The following is a 23,029-nucleotide window of genomic DNA, read 5'->3' on the forward strand; positions in this document are numbered from 1 at the left end:
CTCAGACGAAATGGATCAGGGGGCCCATCGAAAACCAGGTCACGAAACGGATGAAGGTAAGCCCCGAATGCACATCTCTACTGTATACTATCATTAATGATCTGTAATGGGATGTGAACTTTACAACAACAGAGACACAGAGAACATTTTCAGATGTTGGCATAAATAAAATAAATATCTCATGTCCTCTGCAGGAGAGGTAGCCTTTTGCAAATAGTTCCCTTCCAACCATTACATATGCCAATTTGTTGGTAGCTGTGGGTGGAGAAGAGGTTTTAAGGAGCGGCACTTCCTTTTTGGGTTAGGATTTTTTTCATGTTTCTTGCCAGATTAAAAGAGTAACAGAGAACTTTATCCGACACAGGCCATTTGATTGAAGGGGCACAAAGGCAGCTGTCTGAATGGCAGAAAAACAGAGACAACTCATAGCACCAGAGGCTGGACTGCAGCCAACGAGAGAATGAAAAGGCTAAGTGTTGCTTTAAAAATATGCACCAATGCAACTGTGTGTGGGGTGGAGAGGGAGGGGGAAGAATTCAGTTTCAAAGCCCCCATTTAATTGTGTGCATTAGTTGGTTTCATGTCAAGATAGGGAGGAATAGGTACAGTGCCAAAACTGTAGGTCTGTATACTCGCAGCTATAAAATCCTGACACTACTTGCAACGAATGTTTAAATTTCCTTGGAATATTTACTAAGAATTTACTCAGAAATTTCCTTGGAATATTTACTGAGAATTTATTTCACTTGGCCTTATCTTGGCTGTTGCTCACATGGAAAATACCTTGTTTTTGTTCCTTTATTTAACTGGAAAAAGGAGGCATTACAAAGTTGGAAACCATTCTTTTGGTAGGCGAGAGGGCTGAAACTTATCAAGCCATTAATGATAAACTTGTTACTATTATTTCCACTAGCAATTACAGATTAGTCATGCCCACATGTATATCCAAGACCTCTGAAAAAGAATGCGAGTTCAGTTAAGGGGTGATTTGCATGTGAATAGATATGTCAGAAAAACGCATTCATTATATGCTTTCATATGAGCAAGCTCTGATATCTTCATATGATCCTCTTCTCTCAATCCCACAGGGATGTCTATTAGGGACACAAGAGAGGTTTCTTGCAGGGGTTACCTATAGGGTCTTGAACTCCCTTCCCAGGAAAGCAGTTACTATACTCCAAACTCAAGAATGGGAAATGTAATGTTGGTGGACAGGAAAAGAGATTTAAAGATGGGCTTGAAGCCAACCTTAAAAACTGTGGCATAGACACAGAGAACTAGGAAGTCCTGGCCCTTGAGCACTCTAGCTGGAGGTCAGCTATGACCAGTAGTGCTGTGGAATTTGAAGAGGCACGAATGGAAGGCGAAAGGGAGAAACGTGCCAAGAGGAAGGCACATCAAGCCAACCTTGACTGGGACCGCCTTCCACCTGGAAACCAATGTCCTCATTGCAGAAGAACATGCGAATCAAGAATAGGGCTCCACAGCCACCTACAGACCCACTGCCAAGACACTGCACTTGGAGGGCCATCATCCTCAGGCTACGAGGGATCACTTAAGTAAGTAGGCAAAATAAGTACTAGCTGAATTAGGAGGAGCCCCCAGTGGCGCAATGAGTTAAACCCTTGTGTCAGCAGAACTGTTGACCAAAAGGTCGGTGGTTCGAATCCGGGGAGCAGGGTGAGCTCCCATCTGTCAGCTCCAGCTTCTCATGCGGGGACATGAGAGAAGCCTCCCACAGGATGGTAAAACATCCGGGAGTCCCCTGGGCACCGTCCTTGAAGACAACCAATTCTCTCACACCAAATGCGACTTGGAGTTTCTCAAATCACTCCTGACACGGAAAAAAAAAAAGCTGAATTAGGAAGTGCTTAAAAAGTTGCAAACATGCCAGGCTTGCATTCAATTGGCATATATATGCCCCCTGGGTTTTTATCCTTCTTTGAAATATACTAGGAAGTTGCTTAGCAATTATTTTTTGAGCAACCACAAGCAGGTATTTTGTTATCTCTGCCAAGATTTTGTGTATTAAACACTATAGGCTAAACGTGTTTTTCATTAACAAAGCAGGAAACAAATTTCTTGGAAATACTGTAATTGACTTGCTTTATGAGAACAACTTTTATAAAACTCTACAAAGACCTTAAACTTTTTAATGATTATTGGCAGAAAAATTCTCATCCATCAAGTCTGAGTGCATGGTTGTTGCTTCCTGGTATAAATTCATTTGTATTTTTCTGATTTCATCCTCGGTTTACTTGAAAAATCAAATAGTATGCAAATTTGAACCACTGCTGAATCTATTGCTAGTAGAAAAGGGATGTAATATATCACATACAAATGGCTTACTACCATATATATTTGAGTATAAGCCGGCCCAAATATAAACCGAGGCACCTAATTTTACTACCAAAAAAAAAAAAAAAAACCCTGAGAAAATGTATTAACTTGAGTCTGAGCCAAGGGTGGGAAATGCAGCAGCTTCTGGTAAATTTCAAAATAAAAAAATTGATGTCAATAAATTTACATTAATTGAGGCACCAGTAGATTAAATGTTTTTGAATACTTACATAAAACTGCAATTTAAGATAAGACTATTCAACTCTGATTAAACCATTATTCTAGCCTTCTTCAATGAAAATGGGCTTATGTATCCTTCCAATAATAATAATAGAGTAAAATAATAAATGTAATAAAATAATAATAGAGTAAAATAATGTAAATGTAATAATAATAATAGTAATAGTAATAATAGTAATAATAATAATAATAATAATAATAATAGTAAAATAATAAATGTAGTATTAGTAATAATAACAGAGTAAAATAATAAATAACTTTGACTTGAGTATAAGCCGAGAGGGACTTTTTCAGCCTTAAAAAGGGGATGAAAAACTCAGCTTATACTAGAGTATATAAGGTATATATTTCTGTCCAGGTGGTAGCAAGCAAAAGCTCTGTTACATGTTTATTCATTATAATGCCAGAATCATCATGGTCCTCCGGCAATGGACCCGACTATGGCCTAAATTAATCGATTTCAGATGGGGTTTTAATCTGTTGTTGTTTATCTATGTTTGCGCTAGTTGTCAATTATGTTGACTTTGGGTTTTTAAAAATAATTTATTCCTTTCATAAAGTATGATTATGATGGTGCTGCTCATTTTCAATGGATGTTATCTTTTTCTACTTTTTAGATGTTGTTCGCCACTTTGAATCCCGGGAGAAGAGTGGGATAGAAAAAATTAAATAAATAAATAATCTAATTTATATTCTGTCTACATTCACAGACTCAGACAGGTCACCTTAAATCAGTGGTTCCCAATCTGTGGCCTGCAAGAAATAAAATATGGTCAGCAGGCCTAACTGTTACTACACCGTTGCAACGAGAGCAATTGGTCTCACAAATCCCTCTTATAGTGCCGAGGCTTACTAAATATTGTTTTCTGTGGATGGTGACTACTGGATGGCATATGTTTTGTATCAGAAACTAGGGCTGATGTGGTCTATCCAGTGCAATTTTCTGAATCAGCACCCCAAGTAATCAAACCAAGCCTAAAGTTGACCTATAACTGATCCGTAACCCTTTTGGTGCTAATGTTGGAGAGTGGTCCCTGGTCAAAGTGGTCCCTGGTCAAAAAAAGGTTGGGCACCACTGTCTTGACCAGTGAAACATAAGGAGTTTTCATTTTAAGGCATTACAAGACATGGAAAATAGGGAAACCGGCAGACAAATTCAGCATTCATCATTGCCCCTTATGCACTTTAAAATACTCTTTGAGTGTGACAAAGTGAAAGGCTAGAAGAAGTGAAAAAGCCAGGCAAGTTCAGGACCTGTATGAGGTAAGAGTTCATTTATTAAGCATAAGCTTAAGGTGAGAGAAGGGCAAATCAAAAGCACTGGGGGACAGGAACAAAATCCCAGGAGCAAATGCCTTCGGAAATGTACCCTTTGTGTACCTCCGCTTCAGCAACAAAGCCTTGAGAAGCTAAATAAACTTCATCTAATGCCACATTTGAAAAGGGAGTTCAAGACACAGAATACTAATATGGAGTTCTGTACTGACAAGTGTAGCAGTGCAGACCTAGCTAGTGGGAAACCATGCTTATAAACCAAAAGTACCAGCCAAGGAACATGAAGGATAGGACTATCAATGGCTACCTGCCATTGTATGTATTGCCACCCGAATCCTTCTGAATGCCCATTGCTGGGAAACACAATTGAGAAAATGCCACATCCTCCTTGTGGGATTCCCATTGGCATCTGGCAAGCTACTGTGGGAATAAAATGTTGGACCAGACAGGCCTTTGATCCAGCACAGCCATTGCATAGAGCACTTTTCATATAATTGGGTGCCTTTCCACATTCAGAGGCATGGCCATTGCCATTGGTATTTGTATTTTGGCTCAGCGTGATTATAGAGTATCACTACAAGCCATAGCACAAAGCTGGACTTGCAGCATTGAAAGCAAGTACCAATCTGTAATTCAACTCCCTTTCACTCTTGCCATGGCTGAAAAGCAGCTGAACAGAGAGAAGTGCCTATTCAGAAACACGCTAACTGAAAACTCTACCATCATTTGCTTCCACATTTAAGTATGTATCATTAACAGATGTTCCTAAGGATCTTTCACTCTGCCATCACTACCATTTGTGCTCTTCGAAAAAGAAAGGAGAAGGAGATCTATAATTGTCCACTAGACATACCAAAGCTCTGTGAGTAGAAAATGAAAGGTTGATTACAGGAACTACTCACTGTCAACACACATAAACCGCTTAATATAAATATTATGGAATTATTCTGGCAAGAAGGAAATGGAGGGGAAAGGATGACAGAAGACATGAAGCAGAGATAAGTTCTACATAAAAGGCCTGCATGATAAAGAGCTTCATAGTGAATAGAAGCCTATTTCCTTAACCACAGGAATCCGCTTGTGAAAACTAAATAGCTTACTAACATTTTTAAATGCAATGAGCACAAATTCTCAGAGTTTTTGGTAAAGCTATCAGCTTCTATGACTCACACAGAAATTGGCATGACTGTGTACATTTTGGCACTCGCTAGTTATGGCCTAAAGTTCAATCTGCACAGGGATGCAATGTCCAGCTATAATATGTAGATGCCCATTGTCCATCTATATGCAAAGAAGAAATAAAATAAGGTTAAGTAAACTTCAGCTATTCAGATAGAGCAGTAGTTCCCAACCCATGAGCCACGGCCCACTGGTGTGGCGCGAGACCTAAAATCAGACATGAGAATAGTAACACAGCCCAACCAAAAATAATTGTCTTGGTGTCTTTCTTTTTAGGCCTGTTCCTGGGGTTATTTGGGGTGCTGATTCAGAAAATTGCATTGGATAGACCACATCAGCTCTAGGTTTTTAAATATGGTTTTCTGTGGGCGAGCAGATGGGGACTAGTGGATGGCATATGTTCTGTATCCGAAACTAGAGTTGATGTGGTCTAGCCAATGCAATTCTCTGAATCAGCACCACAAATAACCAAACTGAATCTAAAGTTGACTAAAACTGATTTGTACTAATGTTGGAGAGTGGTCTCTAGTCAAAGTGGTCCCTGGTCAAGTGGTCCCTAGTCAAAAAAAGGTTGGGAACCCCTGAGACAGATGAACTATCATATATAAGCTGACCTCATGTATACATTGAAGGTAAGTTTGGGTGCCAAAATTAAGGATTATGATATGACTCGTTGATAAGCCAGGGGTCATTCCACAGAAAGCACAAGCACCACCTCAGAAGTCCAACTGCCCCAGCCACAGGGGCTGCCATTTTCCTGTGCAAGTATTCAATAAGTCCAGAAGCAGTGCCACGGTGGACACAATAGAAGGAAGCAGTGCGTCTTTTAGGTTTTCCTTTTGCCACTCTACTCAAAGAAAAGGGTGGTTTCATTTTTGATGGGGAGTTAGGGTACAACACTTAAACCAACCCATGAAAATTTCTAGATATATACGTTAGTAGATACAGGACTACCACCATATATAACAGCAGGCCAGTCTGTCTAGTTCATTATCTGGAGGGCCACCAGCTTCCCAAGCCCTGAAGCAAATGCACACTCACACACAAAGATGCCCAAGTGAAATGCTGATACGACATCCATCTCCAATCCTGATGAGAATTAAGAAAAAAACATGTGCACACCTGTTCAAAGTGACCATACACCAAAGCTGATAAACAATGAGCAGTTCATTTATCTCCTAAGAGCCAAAAAGCAAAAGACGTTGCCTGGCATCCCATTGGTGAATTACATTTGTATAAATCAAACCTATGCCACTGTAACTCAAATTTTGGTTGCTAAAGATAACTGAATAACTACTGACCAACAAAATCCCGCAATCCACTTATTCTCAGCTGCAGCTCTCATAATCTCGCCATTTACTGGTAGATGGAGATGAAGAAAGCAGCAGACCATGACCTAGGTACTTCTTATAGTTGGACACAAAACAATGTCATCATCCACAGGGATTCCCAAAGGACTTCAAGAGATATATGTCGATTTCTATTGCAGTGGATTCATCTATAGGAAAACAGCTGGACATAGCTGCTCCCCTACTAATTAAGAAATGGCTAGATTTGGGAGAGGAAATGTGGTTTTGAGAGATGTTGGATGGGAGAGTATCATAGCTACAGCTTCCTAGAAAGGATGGTAGCCACTATTTGGAACTGCTCTATTAACATTAGAAGTGAAGTGCGGCAAATGTGATCTGTGAAAGGAAATAATATTCACAGTTTAAATCTAGCCTTGGACATTTACTAGATTCAACAGTAGAGCCAAGTTCAAAAGATAGGCAAAATGAATGAATGTGAATATTTTGACATCTAGAGACCAAACTGCTATGAGTAAGGGGCACAACATCTATTCTTTCATGACTGAAGATGGTTTTAAGAGATAAACATACCCAAATATGACCTCCTGCTCTCCTCTCAAGTATTTCTTCTGAAACATAAAGATTTGATCATCGAATCAAGTTCACAGAGAAAATACTGGGCCCAAAAGAGCACTGACGTGGCTCCGTGAGGCTCTTTTATTGTGTCACGCCTTTCAAATGTTTAAACATAAAAAAGAGTTAATATGGGTGTCATTAAAGGGGGGGAAAACTGGACTTTGAAGCTGGATACATTTTATAGCTAAAATTCCAGCTGTGTGCATGTCAAGTGTTCCAGCAAAACTGACTAAAGCCCTTTTGTAGAATCCCCATGCTGAATAGCAATTGTTTTGTTTTTCTATGTGTCGTTTGATCGGGAATGCTCTCATTACTGTTCTTTTCCTTCTGCGATTTTTATTTGATTCCAAAGCTCATTCTCTCTTAAATTAGAAGCAGGCCTTCTTTATTTTAAAACTATTTTATGCTAAGGTAAATGTGATGGTGAACAAAAGCTGCTTATGCTTAATTAGGACTCTGGAGACCAGAGTTTGAATCTTGACCATGGAAATCTACGGGGTGATCTTGGGTGAGTCACACTTTCTCAGCCTCAGAGGAAGGCAAAGGAAAGCCCCTGCTGAATACATCGTGCCAAGAAAAATCCCATGAAAAGTCCAAGTCAGAAATGACTTAAAGGCACACAACAAGGGTGGAGTAAAGCAAGTTGTATCATCAGCCATCTGCTTTGGGAAACGTCTTCAGCATGCCTGGAAGAAGCCTCCTTTGTCTATATTAATCTCACTAGTTTTAAAAATCCCAACCACAATGCCTTCTTGAATTTTAGACTGAGGCTAAAAAAGGGGAAGCCAATGTGTGGCCTCTCTAGATGCTATTGAAACACAACATCTAGAGCACCAGAAGACCTCCACCTATTACTTGGAAGAAAAAGTGAGATAGAAGGGTCATAAAATGTCCCTTATCGCCAGGAAAGCAATGGCAACCCTCCTATGAAAAGATCTTGCCAAGAAAATTCTGAAATAAGGTCACTATATGCCAGAAAAAAGGAAAAGGAACACAACTAATAACATGGATCAAACACAGAAAGGTATAAAAAAGCCCAAGGTCACCCAATGAAATTGGATATTTAGTGAAGATGGGAGACCAAGATCATATAGTCAATGATAAGAGATGACAGCTACCAGATAACCTTGAAAAAGAAGACAAATTCATGAAAGATAAAGTAGTTCACATGGATATCCTCCAGGCCAGGATCAGAGATAGCATGACTCTGAAGTTGAAGATCAGCAATGAGATAGAACTACTGTCCTTTTTTGTCCTGCTAATGGACTTCCCAAGGGCATCTCCTTGGTCATTGTGAGAAACAGGATGCTAGGCTACACAGGTCTTTGCTATTATGTTTTTTGATCCCAAGTCAACAAAGACAAGGAGAGTATACAGCCTTCAGGATATTTCTCAAGAAATACTTTGGATCCTATCCTGAAGGCCAACCATTCTTGTCTGTGTATCCTAGCATACAAACATGGTTTAAACATTTCCTAGTCCATGTTTGTACAAAATTACCACATGGTGGGCAGAAGTAGAGAAAGTAGCAAAAGTAGAGAAAATGTCAGGAGCTGCTTCTAAGGTGATGACTGGACAATCATACTGCAGAAGAGAAATTCAGGGATATTTAACAGCTTTCGTAGCACTAAGTTATGCAGCAATATCGATTATTTTGCCTTCGGATGTTAGCAGATTATGACTTTCATCAGTCTTAACCCAAAGTTTGGAAATTTCCCTTTTAAAAGAAACTACAGGTTGAGCATCCATTGTCTGGAATTCTGAACTACAAAATACCACAAAATCCTAAATTGCTCACATGAATGGCTGAGATATTGATACCTTTACTATCTGATGGTTCAGTGTAGAAAAAAAATATTTTATGCACTCAATTATTGAAAATATTGTGCATAAAATTACCTTGAAGCTATATTTATACAGGGCATATGATACATAAATGCCACCCATACCTTGAAAAGCCCGATCTGGCCATGCCTTAGTCACATCCCGACTAGACTACTGTAACACACTCTACGTGGGGCTGCCCCAGAAGAGTGTTCGGAAACTGCAACTGGTACAAAAGTCAGCAGCTAGACTGCTTATGACAGCGGGATACAGGGAAAGAACTACCCAGCTACAGTGGCTTCCAGTTTGTTTCTGGATGCAATTCAAGGTGATGGCTTCAGCCTATAAAGTCCAAAATGTGGGTCCAGTCTACTTGAGGGACCACATCTCTTCCTATGAGCTCACACAAGCCCTGAGATCATCAGGAGAGGTCCTTCTCTTGGTCCCACCACCATCACAAGTACAGTTGGTGGGAACGAGAGAGAGGGCGTTTTTGGTGATAGTCCCACGTCTCTGGAACTCCCTCCCCAAAGAGTTGTGTTTGGCCCTCTCGTTATTGGCCTTTCGCTCCCAGGTGAAAAGTTTTTTATGGAAGCAGGCCTTCCCTGACAACACACAATAGCAGCTTATCTCAGTCAGACGAGGCTCACATGGCCAAAGACTTGGAGCTATGAAACGTTTAGTATAATATTTTAATATTTTAAGGCAACCTCAGTGGCTTGAGGCACAGGGATTTTAATGATTATGATACATGTGGTTATTTTTATGCTTATTTATATTTATGTAATGTTTTTTTTAAAAGCAATGCTTTTGGATTTGAAAAGATTAGCTATTAACGAGAAACGTTGCCCGGGGATGCCCGACTGTATTTACTCAGTCTTGGAGGAGGCTCTTTCCGTGTTTCCATATGTAATTTGTGTTTTATGCAATATGTTGGTTTTTCTTTGATATGTCAGGGTAGGGGATGATGATTATCTGTATTATATGGTTTTGTTTTTTTGTTTTGTTTGTTTGTTAGGACATCTAATTGTTGTGATTAGGACATCTAATCACCTCTCAACAAAAGTTTGCTCCAGGCACTGTCAGGCCATTATATGCTAATCAAGGTGGTCAGTTGAAACATTCACACCTAGCTCCAGCAGACAAGAGTCCTTTGTCCCACCCTGGTCATTCCACAGATATATAAACCCTTTTTCCTAGTTCCAACAGACCTCACTACTTCTGAGGATGCTTGCCATAGATGCAGGCGAAACGTCAGGAGAGAATGCCTCTAAACCATGGCCATATAGCCCGAAAAAACCTACAACAACCCTGTTTGTTTGTTGTTTGCGGCTTTGAGTCTCATTTGTGGGAGAAAGGCGGGATAGAAGTAAATAAAGAAATAAAGAAATAAATCTGAGTTTAGACTTGGGCTTTATCTCCAAGATCTCCTTATTTATACATGTGTATTGCAAAATCTGGGCCTCCTGGTGGTGCAGCAGGTTAAATCTCTGAGCTGCTGAATTTGCTGACTGAAAGGTCACCACTTCAAATCCAAGGAGCGGGGTGAGCTCCCGCTGTTAGGCCCAACTTCTGCCAACCTAGCAGTTCAAAAACATGCAAATGTGAGTAGATCAATAGCTAATGCTTCAGTGGAAAGGTAACGGCACTCCATGCAGTCATGTTGGCCACATGACCTTGCAGGTGTCTACGGATAATGCCGCCTCTTCAGCTTAGAAATGGAGATAAGCACACACACACACCCAGAGTCGGATATGACTAGACTTAATGTCAGGAAGGCTGAGCGAAGGAAGATAGATGCTTTTGAACTGTGGTGCTGGAGGAAAGTTCTGAGAGTGCCCTGGACAGCGAGAAGATCCAACCAGTTCATACTTCAGGAAATAAAGCCTGACTGCTCATTGGAGGGAAGAATAGTAGGGGCCAAGATGAAGTACTTGGCCACATCATGAGAAGAAAGGAAAGCTTAGAGAAGAGTATGATGCTGGGGGAAATGGAAGGAAAAAGGAAGAGGGGCCGCCCAAGGGCAAGATGGATGGATGGGTGGATGGTATCCTTGAAGTGACTGCATTGACCTTGAAGGAGCTGGGGGTGGTGACGACCGAAAGGGAGCTCTGGCATGGACTGGTCCATGAAGTCACGAATAGTCGTAAACGACTGAACAAATGAACAACAATGTCAGAGGAAACCTTTTCCTTTTTATTCGAAAATCTGAAGAAATCCAAAATCCAAAACACACCTGGTCCCAAGCATTTTGACCACAACACCCAGCCTGTTGTTGAACTACAGTTGAAGTCATTTACTGCTGTTAAGCAGTCCACAAAATAACTAGACTACTGATTATCAACATGTTATTGTTATTCTTGTGCTGCCACAAAATACAAAATGCTTTTGTGCAATCCACCAGTATCATGCATTATTCTGAATGTATCATCCTTTATGGACTCTTCCCACTCAGGCTTGGTATACCAGACTATGATCCATCATGCTTAGTGCACACTGACAAACTGGGTGAGGATATAAGAACAATCACTTAGGAGCTCCTCTTCTCCAAACAAAAACACTCTAAATCCCATGCTTGAACTGGTTTCTAGTGTCAAAGATGCCCACTCTACCCCACCTCTATAAACATTTTCACATAGATCAAGCCAGCCTGGCTACATCAAGTCCACACCCTGTACCACTGTTTGAAGCAGCCTTTCCCCGGGCACTTCTGCTAATTCTCTTTGTAGTAGAAGCAACCTCTTCTGTTTGGGCAAAAAAGAGGGAAGCAAAAAGGGGAAGGCTAACTTTTAAAAAAATCAAATGCTAACTGACATGGATTTCTAGTACACTTTGTTTTCAACACATCTTATTCTTCCTCCCTTGCCTCTGGCTCCTCTGTCGCTCAACAGCCTGTGCCACATCTCATAAAGAGGCAGCAGCCATTGTCTCCCCCTCCTCCCTCTCCATTTGGCCACAACAAATCTGGATATGATCAGTAATGAGGCTGGAAACCCATTATAAAACAGTGAAAAATAACAAATGACTTGTTATAAAAAATAGCACTATGCTCCTTCATTACACAGAGTTGGTAGAGACTGCAAAGGCCATCTATTCCAACCCTGGTCATGGAGGACTACAGAATTAAAGCACCCATTCAACCTTTGTTTAAAGGCTTTCACACATGGATGGTCTACACCAGGGGTCCTCAAACTAAGGCCCACGGGCCAGATATGGCCCTCCAAGGTCATTTACCTGGCCCTTGCTGAAACGACTTGAAAGCACACAACAACAACAATCCTATCTCATCAGCCAAAAGCGGGCCCATGCTTCCCATTGAAATATTAATAAGTTTATATTTGTTAAAAGTGTTCTTCATTTTAATTATTGTATTGTATTTAAGTGTTTTTTTGCATTACAAATAAGATATGCGCAGTGTGCATAGGAATTAATTCATGTTTTTTCAAATCATAATCTGGCCCTCCAACAGTTTGAAGGACTGTGGCCTGGCCCTCTGTTTAAAAAGTTTGTGGACCCCTGGTCTACACCTTCCAAGGCCATTCATTCCAGTGCCAAACAGTTCTTATAATAAAATAAGTTCTTCCTAACATTCAAATGGAATCCCTTTTCTTGTAACCTGTATCAATGTGTGTGTTTTAGTCTCTGGAGTAGGATCATAGAGTCATAGAATTGGAAGAGACCTCATGGGCCATCCAGTCCAACCCTCTGCCAAGAAGCAGGAATATTGCATTCAAAGCACCCCTGACAGATGGCCATCCAGCCTCTGTTTAAAAGCTTCCAAAGAACGGGTCTCCACCACACTCCGGGGCAGAGAGTTCCACTGCTGAATGGCTCTCACAATCAGGCAGTTCTTCCTCATGTTCAGATGGAATCTCCTTTCTTATAGTTTGAAGCCATTGTTCCGTGTCCTAGTCTCCAGGGAAGCAGAGAACAAGTTTGCTCCCTCCTCCCTGTGACTTGGTTGTTGTCTAAGTTTTTCGGGCTGTATGGCCATGTTCCAGAAGCATTCTCTCCTGACGTTTCGCCTGCATCTATGGCAGGCATCCCCAGAGGTTGTGAGGATGCCTGCCATAGATGCAGGCAAAACGTCAGGAGAGAATGCTTCTGGAACATGGCCATACAGCCCGAAAAACTTACAACAACCCAGTGATTCTGTCATGAAAGCCTTTGACAATACATTGAAACAAGCTTGCTTCATCTTCTACTTCAGATATTTAAAGATAGTTATACTGTCATCTTCCAGTTTTCTCTTCTTCAGTTATATTCATCCAGTTCCCTCAATTATTCCTTGTAAGGTTTTCCACATCTTTGATTATTTTGGTCACCCTTCCCTAAACACGTTCCAGTTTCTCAATATCTTTCTTCTATATCTGTGGTGCTCAGAAATGGACGCAGCATTCAGGGTCTAACTAAAGCAAAATAGAGTAGCATTAAGGCTTCCCTCAATCTGGACACTATTGTGTTCAGGCAGCCTAGAATAGCACAGGAGCTTTTTTGGTCACTATCTGCCTTCTCACACTAGAGAATGAATCCACTTTAAATCCGGTTTCTACCTACTGAAGAATTCTGAGATTTGTAGTTTAGTGAGGCTGTTAAAGGCTCCTCCCTAAACTACAAAACCCAAAATTCTGCAGGAGGCACAAACTGGATTTTAAGTGGATTCATTTTCTAGTGTGATGAGGTCCTATGTCACACTGTTGACTCATGTTTAGTCTGTGGTCTATGGTTCCTAGGTATTTTTCACATGCACCATTGAGGAGCTCCCGGTGGTGCAATGGATTAAAACCTTATGCCGGCTGAACTGCTGACCGAAAGGTTGACATTTTGAATCCGGGAAGTGGAATGACCTCCCAGCTGTCAGCTCCAGCTTCCCATGCAGGGACATCAGAGAAGACTCCAATGGGATGTTAAAACATCCAGGCGTGCCCTGGGCAATGTCCTTGCAGATGGCCAATTCTCTCACACCAGGCAACTTGCAGTTTCTCAAGTCACTCCTGACACAGAAGAAAAATATACACCATTGTGAAGCCAGATTTCAACCATCTTCTATTTGTGCATTTCATTTTTCCTGCCTAAATATAGTACATGACATTTATACAGACTGTCTGTATAATCATCTGTTCTAGACCTTTCCTGGTATTAACATCAAGAGAACTGGTTGGTACTTGCTGGTGTTCTTTTTCAGAAAATGGGGACAACACAAGCACAGCTCTAGTACACTGAGGCCTCTTCTGTTCTCCCAGAATCCTCAAAGATTATCGGCAGTAGCTTTGAGATTACATAGGAAAGTTCCTTTAATACCCTTGGATGTATTTCATCAGGCCGTGGAGACCTGAATTAAACTGGAGCAGCCATGCATTCCTGTACTACTTTTTTAATACTGGGCTGCAGGTCTCCTACTGCAACACTTGCTCTATTTTCATCAGGTGAGGTTTTCTGTTGGTAGAAAATGGAAGGAAAGGTGTTCAGCAGCATAGCCTTCTCTCTGTCCCATTAGCATTCAGCATTTTATCTGCTCAGTTGCTGTAGCTTTCCCTACAAAAAGTAACTTCCTTATATAGTCATGCTGCAGGCACGATTGGCAGAGACGAGAGACGGGGCCTTCTCAGTGGTGGCTCCTTGGCTGTGGAACTCCCTCCCCGGGGAAATTAGATCAACCCCCTCCCTCCTGACCTTCCGGAAGAGAGTGAAAACGTGGCTTTGTGACCAAGCCTTTGGAGAATTTGGAGCAATGTGCGTTGGAATGGCCCAGATTATGCTCGTGGATCACGTGTTAAACTCTGAATGTATTGTTTTAAAATGTTTTAATTGTTTTTAATGTACTTTTTGATCCTATTTTAATATTTATTTAAGTGTACATTGTATTTTAAGGCATTGATTGGTACTTGTATGTAAAGCCGCATTGAGCCCCCTCCGGAGTGACTGAAAGGCGGGGTAGCAATGCCATAAATAAATAAATACATAAATAATGTCTAGTCTATAAATTTTAGTGAAAAAAAATCAATTCCCAAAAACTGACTTGTTATTATGTTGTTTTGCACTGTTTATTTTATCTTGTTTATTTATTTATTTTATTGTGTTGTAATTTTTTTGTTGTTTTCTATTTTATTTTATTTTGCTGTATTGTATCTTTGGGCTTGGCCTCATGTTAGCCGCCCCGAGTCCCCTCTAGGGAGATGGAGGCGGGGTATAAATAAAGATTATTATTATTATTATTATTATTATTATTATTATTAATGAGTTAATTTAATTATTATATTTTAACTCTTATTTTAAAAAGGGACTCATTCCCTTTTCTGACCCTGGACACCATATTAAAATCCATCATTTTGGCCCCAAAACTGCCCTCAGTTTATACATGAGCTTGACTTATACATATGGTAGCTTTCAAAATAAAACATCTCAAGTAAAATGTATAGTCCAAGTGCGACGTGTCTGTGGCTTAATGTTTGTTTCTAGTTTTTCCCATCCTTAATATGTCTCTGTTGCTTCTGTTTTCTTAATTTCTCACTAATTTCACTGCCATATCAAGCAAAGTTGCCTTTGCAAAGTTCAAAAATGTTACTATAGCATAAAAATTATGAAGAACCAAAACCCAGAAAGTAAAGAAACTCAAACCACACAAACTTTCTTCCGTTTTAGAAACGTTTCTTCCCTTCCCAATTGGCCAAAGACTGCTCATATTTACTAATAACTATTTATAACCACTTCTTTAAGCTAGCTCCGGGCTACTTTCCGGAAGGGTTTGAATCAGAGAAGGTAGAAAAGCAGGCACCATCCTTGAACTCTATCATATCAATACCTTCCATCTGAGTTTGCAAGACTTGAGAAACAATAAGATCTTTCAAAGGTCACTGATTCAATGAGTGGCCATGCATCAAAGCTCACTTGATGGCACATAATGCATACATATCTTCCACTGATATAATGCATACATATCTTCTGTCTCTTCTCCCATTCAACCTCTTAAATGCAAAGTTTTGTGCAGATATCTCACGGTTTATAGAGGGAACACAATCTGTTCTAGTCCCTTGCCTCAAGGGAAATTGAAAATAAAATGATTATCTTACTTTGGTTGTATCTACATTGTAGAATTAATGCAGCTGGACATTAACAGCAATGGCCAATTGCTATGGAATCATGGGAACTGTAGTTCTACAGGGTGAGGCAGCATAACATCTTTTTTTTAAAGCGCACCATTCAGTCGGTTGAAGACATAGCGGAGAGCTAGTGGTCTCGTTCGAGAGGCGGAAGTATAAAGTTTTGTCCTGACACTTGAAAGAAATTGCCAACATAACGCCTGCTATGCTGGCAAGAGTCATGACAAACGCCAGAAACTGGTTTACTCAGTGTATGGAGAATGGAGCACGTCACCTACCTAATTTGATCTTCAAAACTATGTAAAACAAAACTTTAGGTATGCGCCTACATTATAATTTTTTTTTTTAAAAAATCTGATTCATACAATGGGTTTTATTAAGTTTTGAAAAAAGGAAGTTATGGCGCCTCACCCTGTACTATTCTTTAGCCTTCTCTGCTAAAGGCAGCTGGTGCCTCAACAAATTACAACTCCCGGGATTCCATGGCACTGAGCCACGGCAGTTAAAGTAATGTCAAACCACATAAATTCTACAGTGTAGATGCAGTCCCAGTCGCTCTCAGTTTCACAGATTGCTTTTTGTGTCCAGACTCTGATCTCAAATTGGTGATCTACATTGTGTTGAGTCTCAATTCTTCTATCAAAATCTCCTAAAAATCAGTACGTCAAAGAGAAGACAAGGGCATAGGGCCTTGGTTGCAGCACTAAATAACAGTGGTATTATTGTATTTATTTGTTTGTTTGTTTGTTTGTTTATTTAGAACATTGATATTCCGTCCTTCTAATCCCGAAGGGAACTCAGGGCGGAGCACAACATATAAATGGCAAGCATTCCATGCCGGAACATAAAATAGCTATAAATATACACAAACACTAAAAACGGTTACATCTACTTTAAATCAGTTGTTTTAAACCATCTCAAGAAACTATGCTGGCTCCATTCAGCAGAGTGGGTTTACTATTATTGCTTCATTGCACTGCCCTAAAGGCTTGGTCTCACAGCCAGGTTTTTACCATCTTTCTGAAGGACAGGAGGGAGGAGGCTGATCTAATCTCGTCAGGAAGGGAGTTCCATAGCCGGGGGGGGGGGGGGGGGGCAATCACTGAGAAGGCCCTCTCTCTCATCCCCACCAATCGCGCCTGTGACAGTGGTGGGACCGAGAGCAAGGCCTCCTTGGAAGATCTTAGTCTTCGTGGTGGTTTGTAAAATGAGATGAGTTTGGACAGGTAAACTGGGCCACGACCATTTAGGGCTTTATAGTCCAAAGCCAGCACTTTGAATTGTGCCTGGTAACAAACAGGCAGGCAGTGGAGCTGAGTGTGGACTGCCATAGCCAAGTCTGACTTCCCAAGGTATGGGTGTAACTGGTGCACAAGTTTAAATTGTGCGAAAGCCCCCCTAGCCACCACCACAAACTGAGATTCCAGACTCAGCAATGAGACCAGGAGGACTCCCAAGCTGCGAAGCTGCACCATCAGGGGGAGTGTAACTCTGTCCAAAACAGGTTGTAACCCTATACCGTGTTCGGCCTTGCGACTGACCGGAAGTACCTCTGTCTTGTCTGGATTCAATTTCAATTTGTATGGAACCAATATAAGGCAAATACAGCAGTATCAACACAATAATTTTGAGGAAATCCGCATAAATATCTTACATAACACCTGTATGGAAAGCAATCCAGGGGTTTTAACCAGCTGGTTCATATCAGCCCTGTTCAGAATAAGAAGATAAGACTTGCATTCTTTCAGCTATCTAAATAAAACATCTGTGAATCACCTACAGCATCAGAAGACTCTCACAATCTTTTCCATGCTTACTTGGAAGTGAATCTTCACTTGATTCAATCGTGTACAAGATTAAAATGTTGATATAGTCTGCAGATTTAGGGTGGATCTTCACTGTAGAACTAATTCAGTCTGACACTACTTGAACTGCCTTTGGCTCAGTGCTATGAAATTCTGGGAGCTATAGTTTGGTTAGGCACCAGCACTATCTGGCAAAGAACGCGAATGACAACTCCTAGGATCCCATAGCATTGAGCCATGGTATTGGAAGTAGAGTCAAACAGTATTAATTCTACCGTGTAGATGCATGTGAGAATGAGACTCCTTGTATGGGTTGTCAAAGGCTTTCATGGCCAGAATCTAACAACCACCATCTCAGACAACACAAGAGAAGCCATTGAAATCCACAATCATGTGGACAATTTCGACAGAAAGGAGGAAACCATGAAAATGAACAATATCTTGCTACCTGTATTTTAAAACGATTCTAAAATCAAGACAGTAAATAAAGAACAACACTTAAAAAACAGGGGAATTCCTGACATGAAACCTTCGGGGCCAGCGAACACCTCCCAACAAAAGAGATTCCATCTGAACATGAGGAAGAACTTCCTGACTGTGAGAGCCGTTCAGCAGTGGAACTCTCTGCCCCGGAGTGTGGTGGAGGCTCCTTCTTTGGAAGCTTTTAAACAGAGGCTGGATGGCCATCTGTCAGGGGTGCTTTGAATGCTTCTTGGCAGGGGGTTGGACTTGATGGCCCATGAGGTCTCTTCCAACTCTATGATTCTATGATCCCCCAGGCAGTAAGCAGCCAGTCTTTGAAGCTGCAAAGTCATTCAATGCTAATCAAGGTGACTAATTGCAACATTCACACTTGCCTCAAGCAGACAAGAGTTCTTCCTCCCACCCTGGACATCATTCCACAATATATAAACCCCACTTGCCTAGTTTCCAACAGATCTCACAACCTCTGAGGGTGCCTGCCATAGATGTGGGAAAAACGTCAGGAGAGAATGCTTCTGGAACATGGCCATACAGCCTGGAAAACTCACAGCAACCCAGAGACTCCTTGTAATCAATAGGACAAGTTGGAAAGGAAAGCAGCACAAACATTTCTTTTCACCAGTTGTTTCAGTAACTTTGGAACAAATGACAAATCTTTCAAGTCTCAGAAAGAACATGCTAAAAATATCTGTAGTTGACTTTGCAGAAAGGGGGAAGGTCAGGCTTTCTGTTGCGATGTGACTTTTTTTGAGTATTACAAGCCAAGCACAAACTGTGGTAAACCTAAACCACATAGGGAAGATAAACCTGTAGAACCAGTAATTGTGTAGTGGTCTTAGTGGTGGACAGGTCAGGGCTGAAATCATTGCTCAGCCATAAAAACCCAATAGGTAATCTTTGACATATCTCTCATGCTCCAAGGAGGGCAATGGCAAACCCTCTCGGAATCTATTGTCGAAGGCTTTCATGTGAGTTTTGTGAGTTTTCCGGGCTGTATGGCCATGTTTCAGAAGCATTCCACCCTGACATTTTGCCTGCATCAGATGTTGTGAGGCCTGTTGGAAACTAGGAAAATGGGGTTTATATATCTGTAGAATGTCCAGGGTGGGAGAAAGAACTCTTCTCTGTTGGAGCTAGGTGAGACTGTTTCAACTGGTCACCTTGATTAGCATTTAATGGTCTAGCAGTTTCAAGGTCTGGCTTCTTACTGTCTGGGGAAAAACTCTAAAATCATAACAGTAAATAAAGGACAACACTCAAAAACTGACAAATTCCAGACAAGAAACAATCAGGGCCAGCTAATCAACTCCCAACAAAGGATTCCCCCAGGCAGTAAGAAGCCAAACCTTGAAACTGCTAAGCCATTAAATGCTAATCAAGGTGGCCAATTGCAACATTCACACCTATCTCAAACAGACAAGAGTTCTTTCTCCCACCCTGGACATTCCACAGATATATATAAACCCCATTTTCCTCGTTTCCAACAGTTTGCCTGATCTACCATGTAAAATTAACAAACATCACGGCTCAGTGTTATGGAATTCTAGTTGTGGTTTTGTGAGGCCCCAGCCCTCTTTTACAGAGAAGGTTAAAGACCTTGTAAAACTACAACTCCTAGGATTCCACAGCATTGAGCAATGGCAGTTAAAGTGTTTTTTTGTTGTTGTTTTTTTGTCATGTCAGGAGTGACTTGAGAAACTGCAAGTCGCTTCTGGTGTGAGAGAATTGGCCGTCTGCAAGGACATTGCCCAGGGGACACCCGGATGTTTTGATGTTTTATCATCCTTGGGGGAGGCTTCTCTCTCCACATGAGGAGCTGGAGCTGACAGAGGGAGCTCATCCACGCTCTCCTTGGATTCGAACCTGCGACCTGTCGGTCTTCAATCCTGCCGGCACAGGGGTTTAACCTTAAAGTGGTGTCGAGCTGCCTTAATTCTACAGTGAGGATGCACCCTCAGCTAAAATGTGTGATCAACTTGGTTCTCAACTCCTCTGGGTAAATCGAAAAAGTAGATGCACCCAAAGAAGCTGTAAATCTTGGGAGTAAACCCTAAAATAAAAGTAGTTTGAAGAACCATGTAGCGCCGGTTCTTTGAACTATTTAAAGGGTGCATCTACACCAGTGGCTACTCCAGATGTTTCAGACTTCCACTCCCAGAATTCCTGATTGTTGACCAAGACAGCTGGGAGTGTTTCAGGGGCCCCTTCCACATAGCTGTATAAAATCCACATTGAACTGGATTATATGGCAGTGTGGACTCAGATAATACGGTTCAAAGCAGATATTGTGGATGATCTGACTTGATATTCTGGGCTATATGGCGGTGTTTTTGTTGTTTTTATTGATGTGTTGTTGGGCTTGGCCTCATGTAAGCCGCTCCGAGTCCCTTGGGGAAATGGTGGTGGGATATAAATAAAGTTATTATTATTATTATTATTATTATTATTACTACTACTACTACTACTACTACACTGTGGAATGAATGCAGTTTGACACCCCATACCTGCCGTGGCACATGGGCCTTGTAGTTTGGTGAGGCACCAGCTCCCTTTGCCAAGGAAGGGCCCTTCCACACAGCCCTATATCCCAGAATATCAAGGCAGAAAATCCCACAATATCTGCTTTGAACTGGATTAAACTGAGTCCGTGCAGCCATATATTCCAGTTCAAAGCAGAACATGTGGGATTTTATGTATCTGTGTGGAAGGGGCCTGGATCGACACTGCCCTAGATCCCAGGATCTGATCCCAGATTATCTTCTTATCCAAGATTATCTGGCAGTGTAGATTCATATAATCCAATCCAAAGTAGATAATCTGAGATCAGATCCTGGGATATAGGGCAGTATCAATCCGGCCTCCCGTAACTCTTGAACCGGGCTAGTTAAAGGGGTGACTATGGCCCCTTCTACACTGCAAAATAAAATCCATATTTATTGTCGAAGGCTTTCATGGCTGGAACCACTGGGTTGTTGTATGTTTTTTTGGGCTGTATGACCATGTTCTAGAGGCATTCTCTCCTGATGTTTCACCTGCATCTATAGCAAGCATCCTCAGAGGTTGCTACAACAACCTAAAATCCAGATTATCTGTTTTGATAATCTGGTTTTTATGGCAGTGTAGAAGAGGCCTAAGAGCATCCTTTCTACAGTATAGATGCGCCCTAAGGCACGTGCAATCTGGTTCCACTAAGGACCCTTCTATGCTGCGATATAAAATATATATTATTTATATATTATCTGTTTTGAACTGGATTATATGGCAGTGTAGGCTCATATAAACCAGTTCAAAACAGATGCAAATTATACGCTTTGAGAATTACAATATATGGCAATGTAGAAGGGGCATAAGGCTCTAACTACACTGCCATATAATCCAGTTTCTGAATCCAGAGTAACTGCCTTGAACTGGATTACATGACAGTATAGACTCAGGCTGGATCTACACTGCTATATAATCCAGATTATCTGCTTTGCATTGGATTATATGAATTCATTCTGTCATATAACCCAGTTCAAAATCAGATAATCTGGACGTTGTATGTCAGTGCAGATTGGGCCTCATGTAATCCAGTTCAAAACAGATAATCTGGATTATGTGGCAGATCCAGGCTAAACAATAGGGATGCCCAGATGCGCATGGAGCTTGGAAATCCATCTGCTTGAAACTCAGGCCCCTTCTACACTGCCATATAACCCAGAGTATCAGAGCAGATAATCTAGATTTTATATGGCAGTGTAGATGGGGCCTTTGAGTGCAGCCCCACTGAAGAATGAATGCAATCCAGAGCTCAATACTATGGCATCATAGGAAATGCATGAGCAAACTTGGGCCCTCCAGGGGTTTTGGACTTCAACTCCCACCATTCCTAACAGCCTACCGGCTGTTAGGAATGGTGAGAGTTGAAGTCCAAAACCCCTGGAGGGCCCAAGTTTGCCCAGGCCTGGTTTAGACTACCTTTGAGCCTTCTCTGCCTCCCCAAACTCCTAGGATCTCATAGCATTGAGGCAGGGCTGTTCCAAGTGGGTCTACTCCTTGTGGTGAGAGCAAGGGGGTCTTCTAAGCAGGGGAAGGGGCGAGGGGACGCGGTGCTTACAGGCGGAACATGCGCTCCATGTCCTTGATCTGCCTCCGTGAGAACTCCTTGAACTCCGTGTAGGGGTTGAAGACCTGGGCGAGGCGGGGGCGCGCCGCCCCGGCGTTGATGTCCTGCCGCCGGTTGAGTTTGGCGCTCAGCTCCGGGTCGGCGTCGGCGCTCAGCACGCCGCGCTCCTCCTCCTCCTCCTTCCCGCCCTCCAGGTCCTCCTCTCGGGGGGCCACGCCAACCAGACCCCCATTCCCACACGGGGAAGAAGAGGGTGAAGGCGGCGGCTCGGGCTCCGAAGTGCTCCCGTCCCGCAAGAGCCGGCGCTGCAGCTTGGCGGCCAGTTCATCCGAAGCCATGGCGGCGGCGGCGTCCAGCGGCGTCCACCACTCTCTCTCTCTCTCTCTGTCCGCAAAAGCTCCTCTTTTTTTGCCGCCCCCGAACTTTATTCTAGGACTTCGGGGCGAAAGGGGCGTCGGCCAAGGCGAAGGCAAAGGCAATGAAGGGGCCGGGCTGGGATTTAAGGAGGCGCCGGGGAATTGCCCGCCAACGGCTTCTCCTTCGGGGAAAGTTAGTCCCACCCCCTCCCACTTGGCTCCGTTGCAACCACGCGCCCCGTCTGGCTGCAGGGTGCACTTTGGACTGCGCTAGAGTAGGGCCAGCCTTGGACAATATGGGTTGTGTGGTTGGATGAATTGTACGTAAGTCGTGACATGTACTTTTTTTTTACCTCTGCAGACTTTGAGCTGCGTTGTGTGCCCGGCCTTGACCTAT

The 23,029-nt window shown here is 42.1% G+C and overlaps 1 protein-coding gene across 1 annotated transcript in view; it reads right to left on the reverse strand.

Moving 5' to 3' along the window:
• Positions 1-22,815, reverse strand: part of EFHD1 (EF-hand domain family member D1) — a 55,112-nt gene extending 32,297 nt beyond the window's left edge. Inside the window, exon 1 of the mRNA XM_060768101.2 lies at positions 22,268-22,815. Within this exon, the coding sequence (XP_060624084.2) occupies positions 22,268-22,614 (347 nt within the window). The 5' untranslated portion in view covers positions 22,615-22,815. The remainder of the gene's footprint in view (positions 1-22,267) is intronic.
• Positions 22,816-23,029: the final 214 nt, after the last annotated feature.

Source organism: Anolis sagrei, chromosome 3 (genome assembly GCF_037176765.1).
Source record: "Anolis sagrei isolate rAnoSag1 chromosome 3, rAnoSag1.mat, whole genome shotgun sequence".
Classification (NCBI taxonomy): Eukaryota; Metazoa; Chordata; class Lepidosauria; order Squamata; family Dactyloidae; genus Anolis; species Anolis sagrei.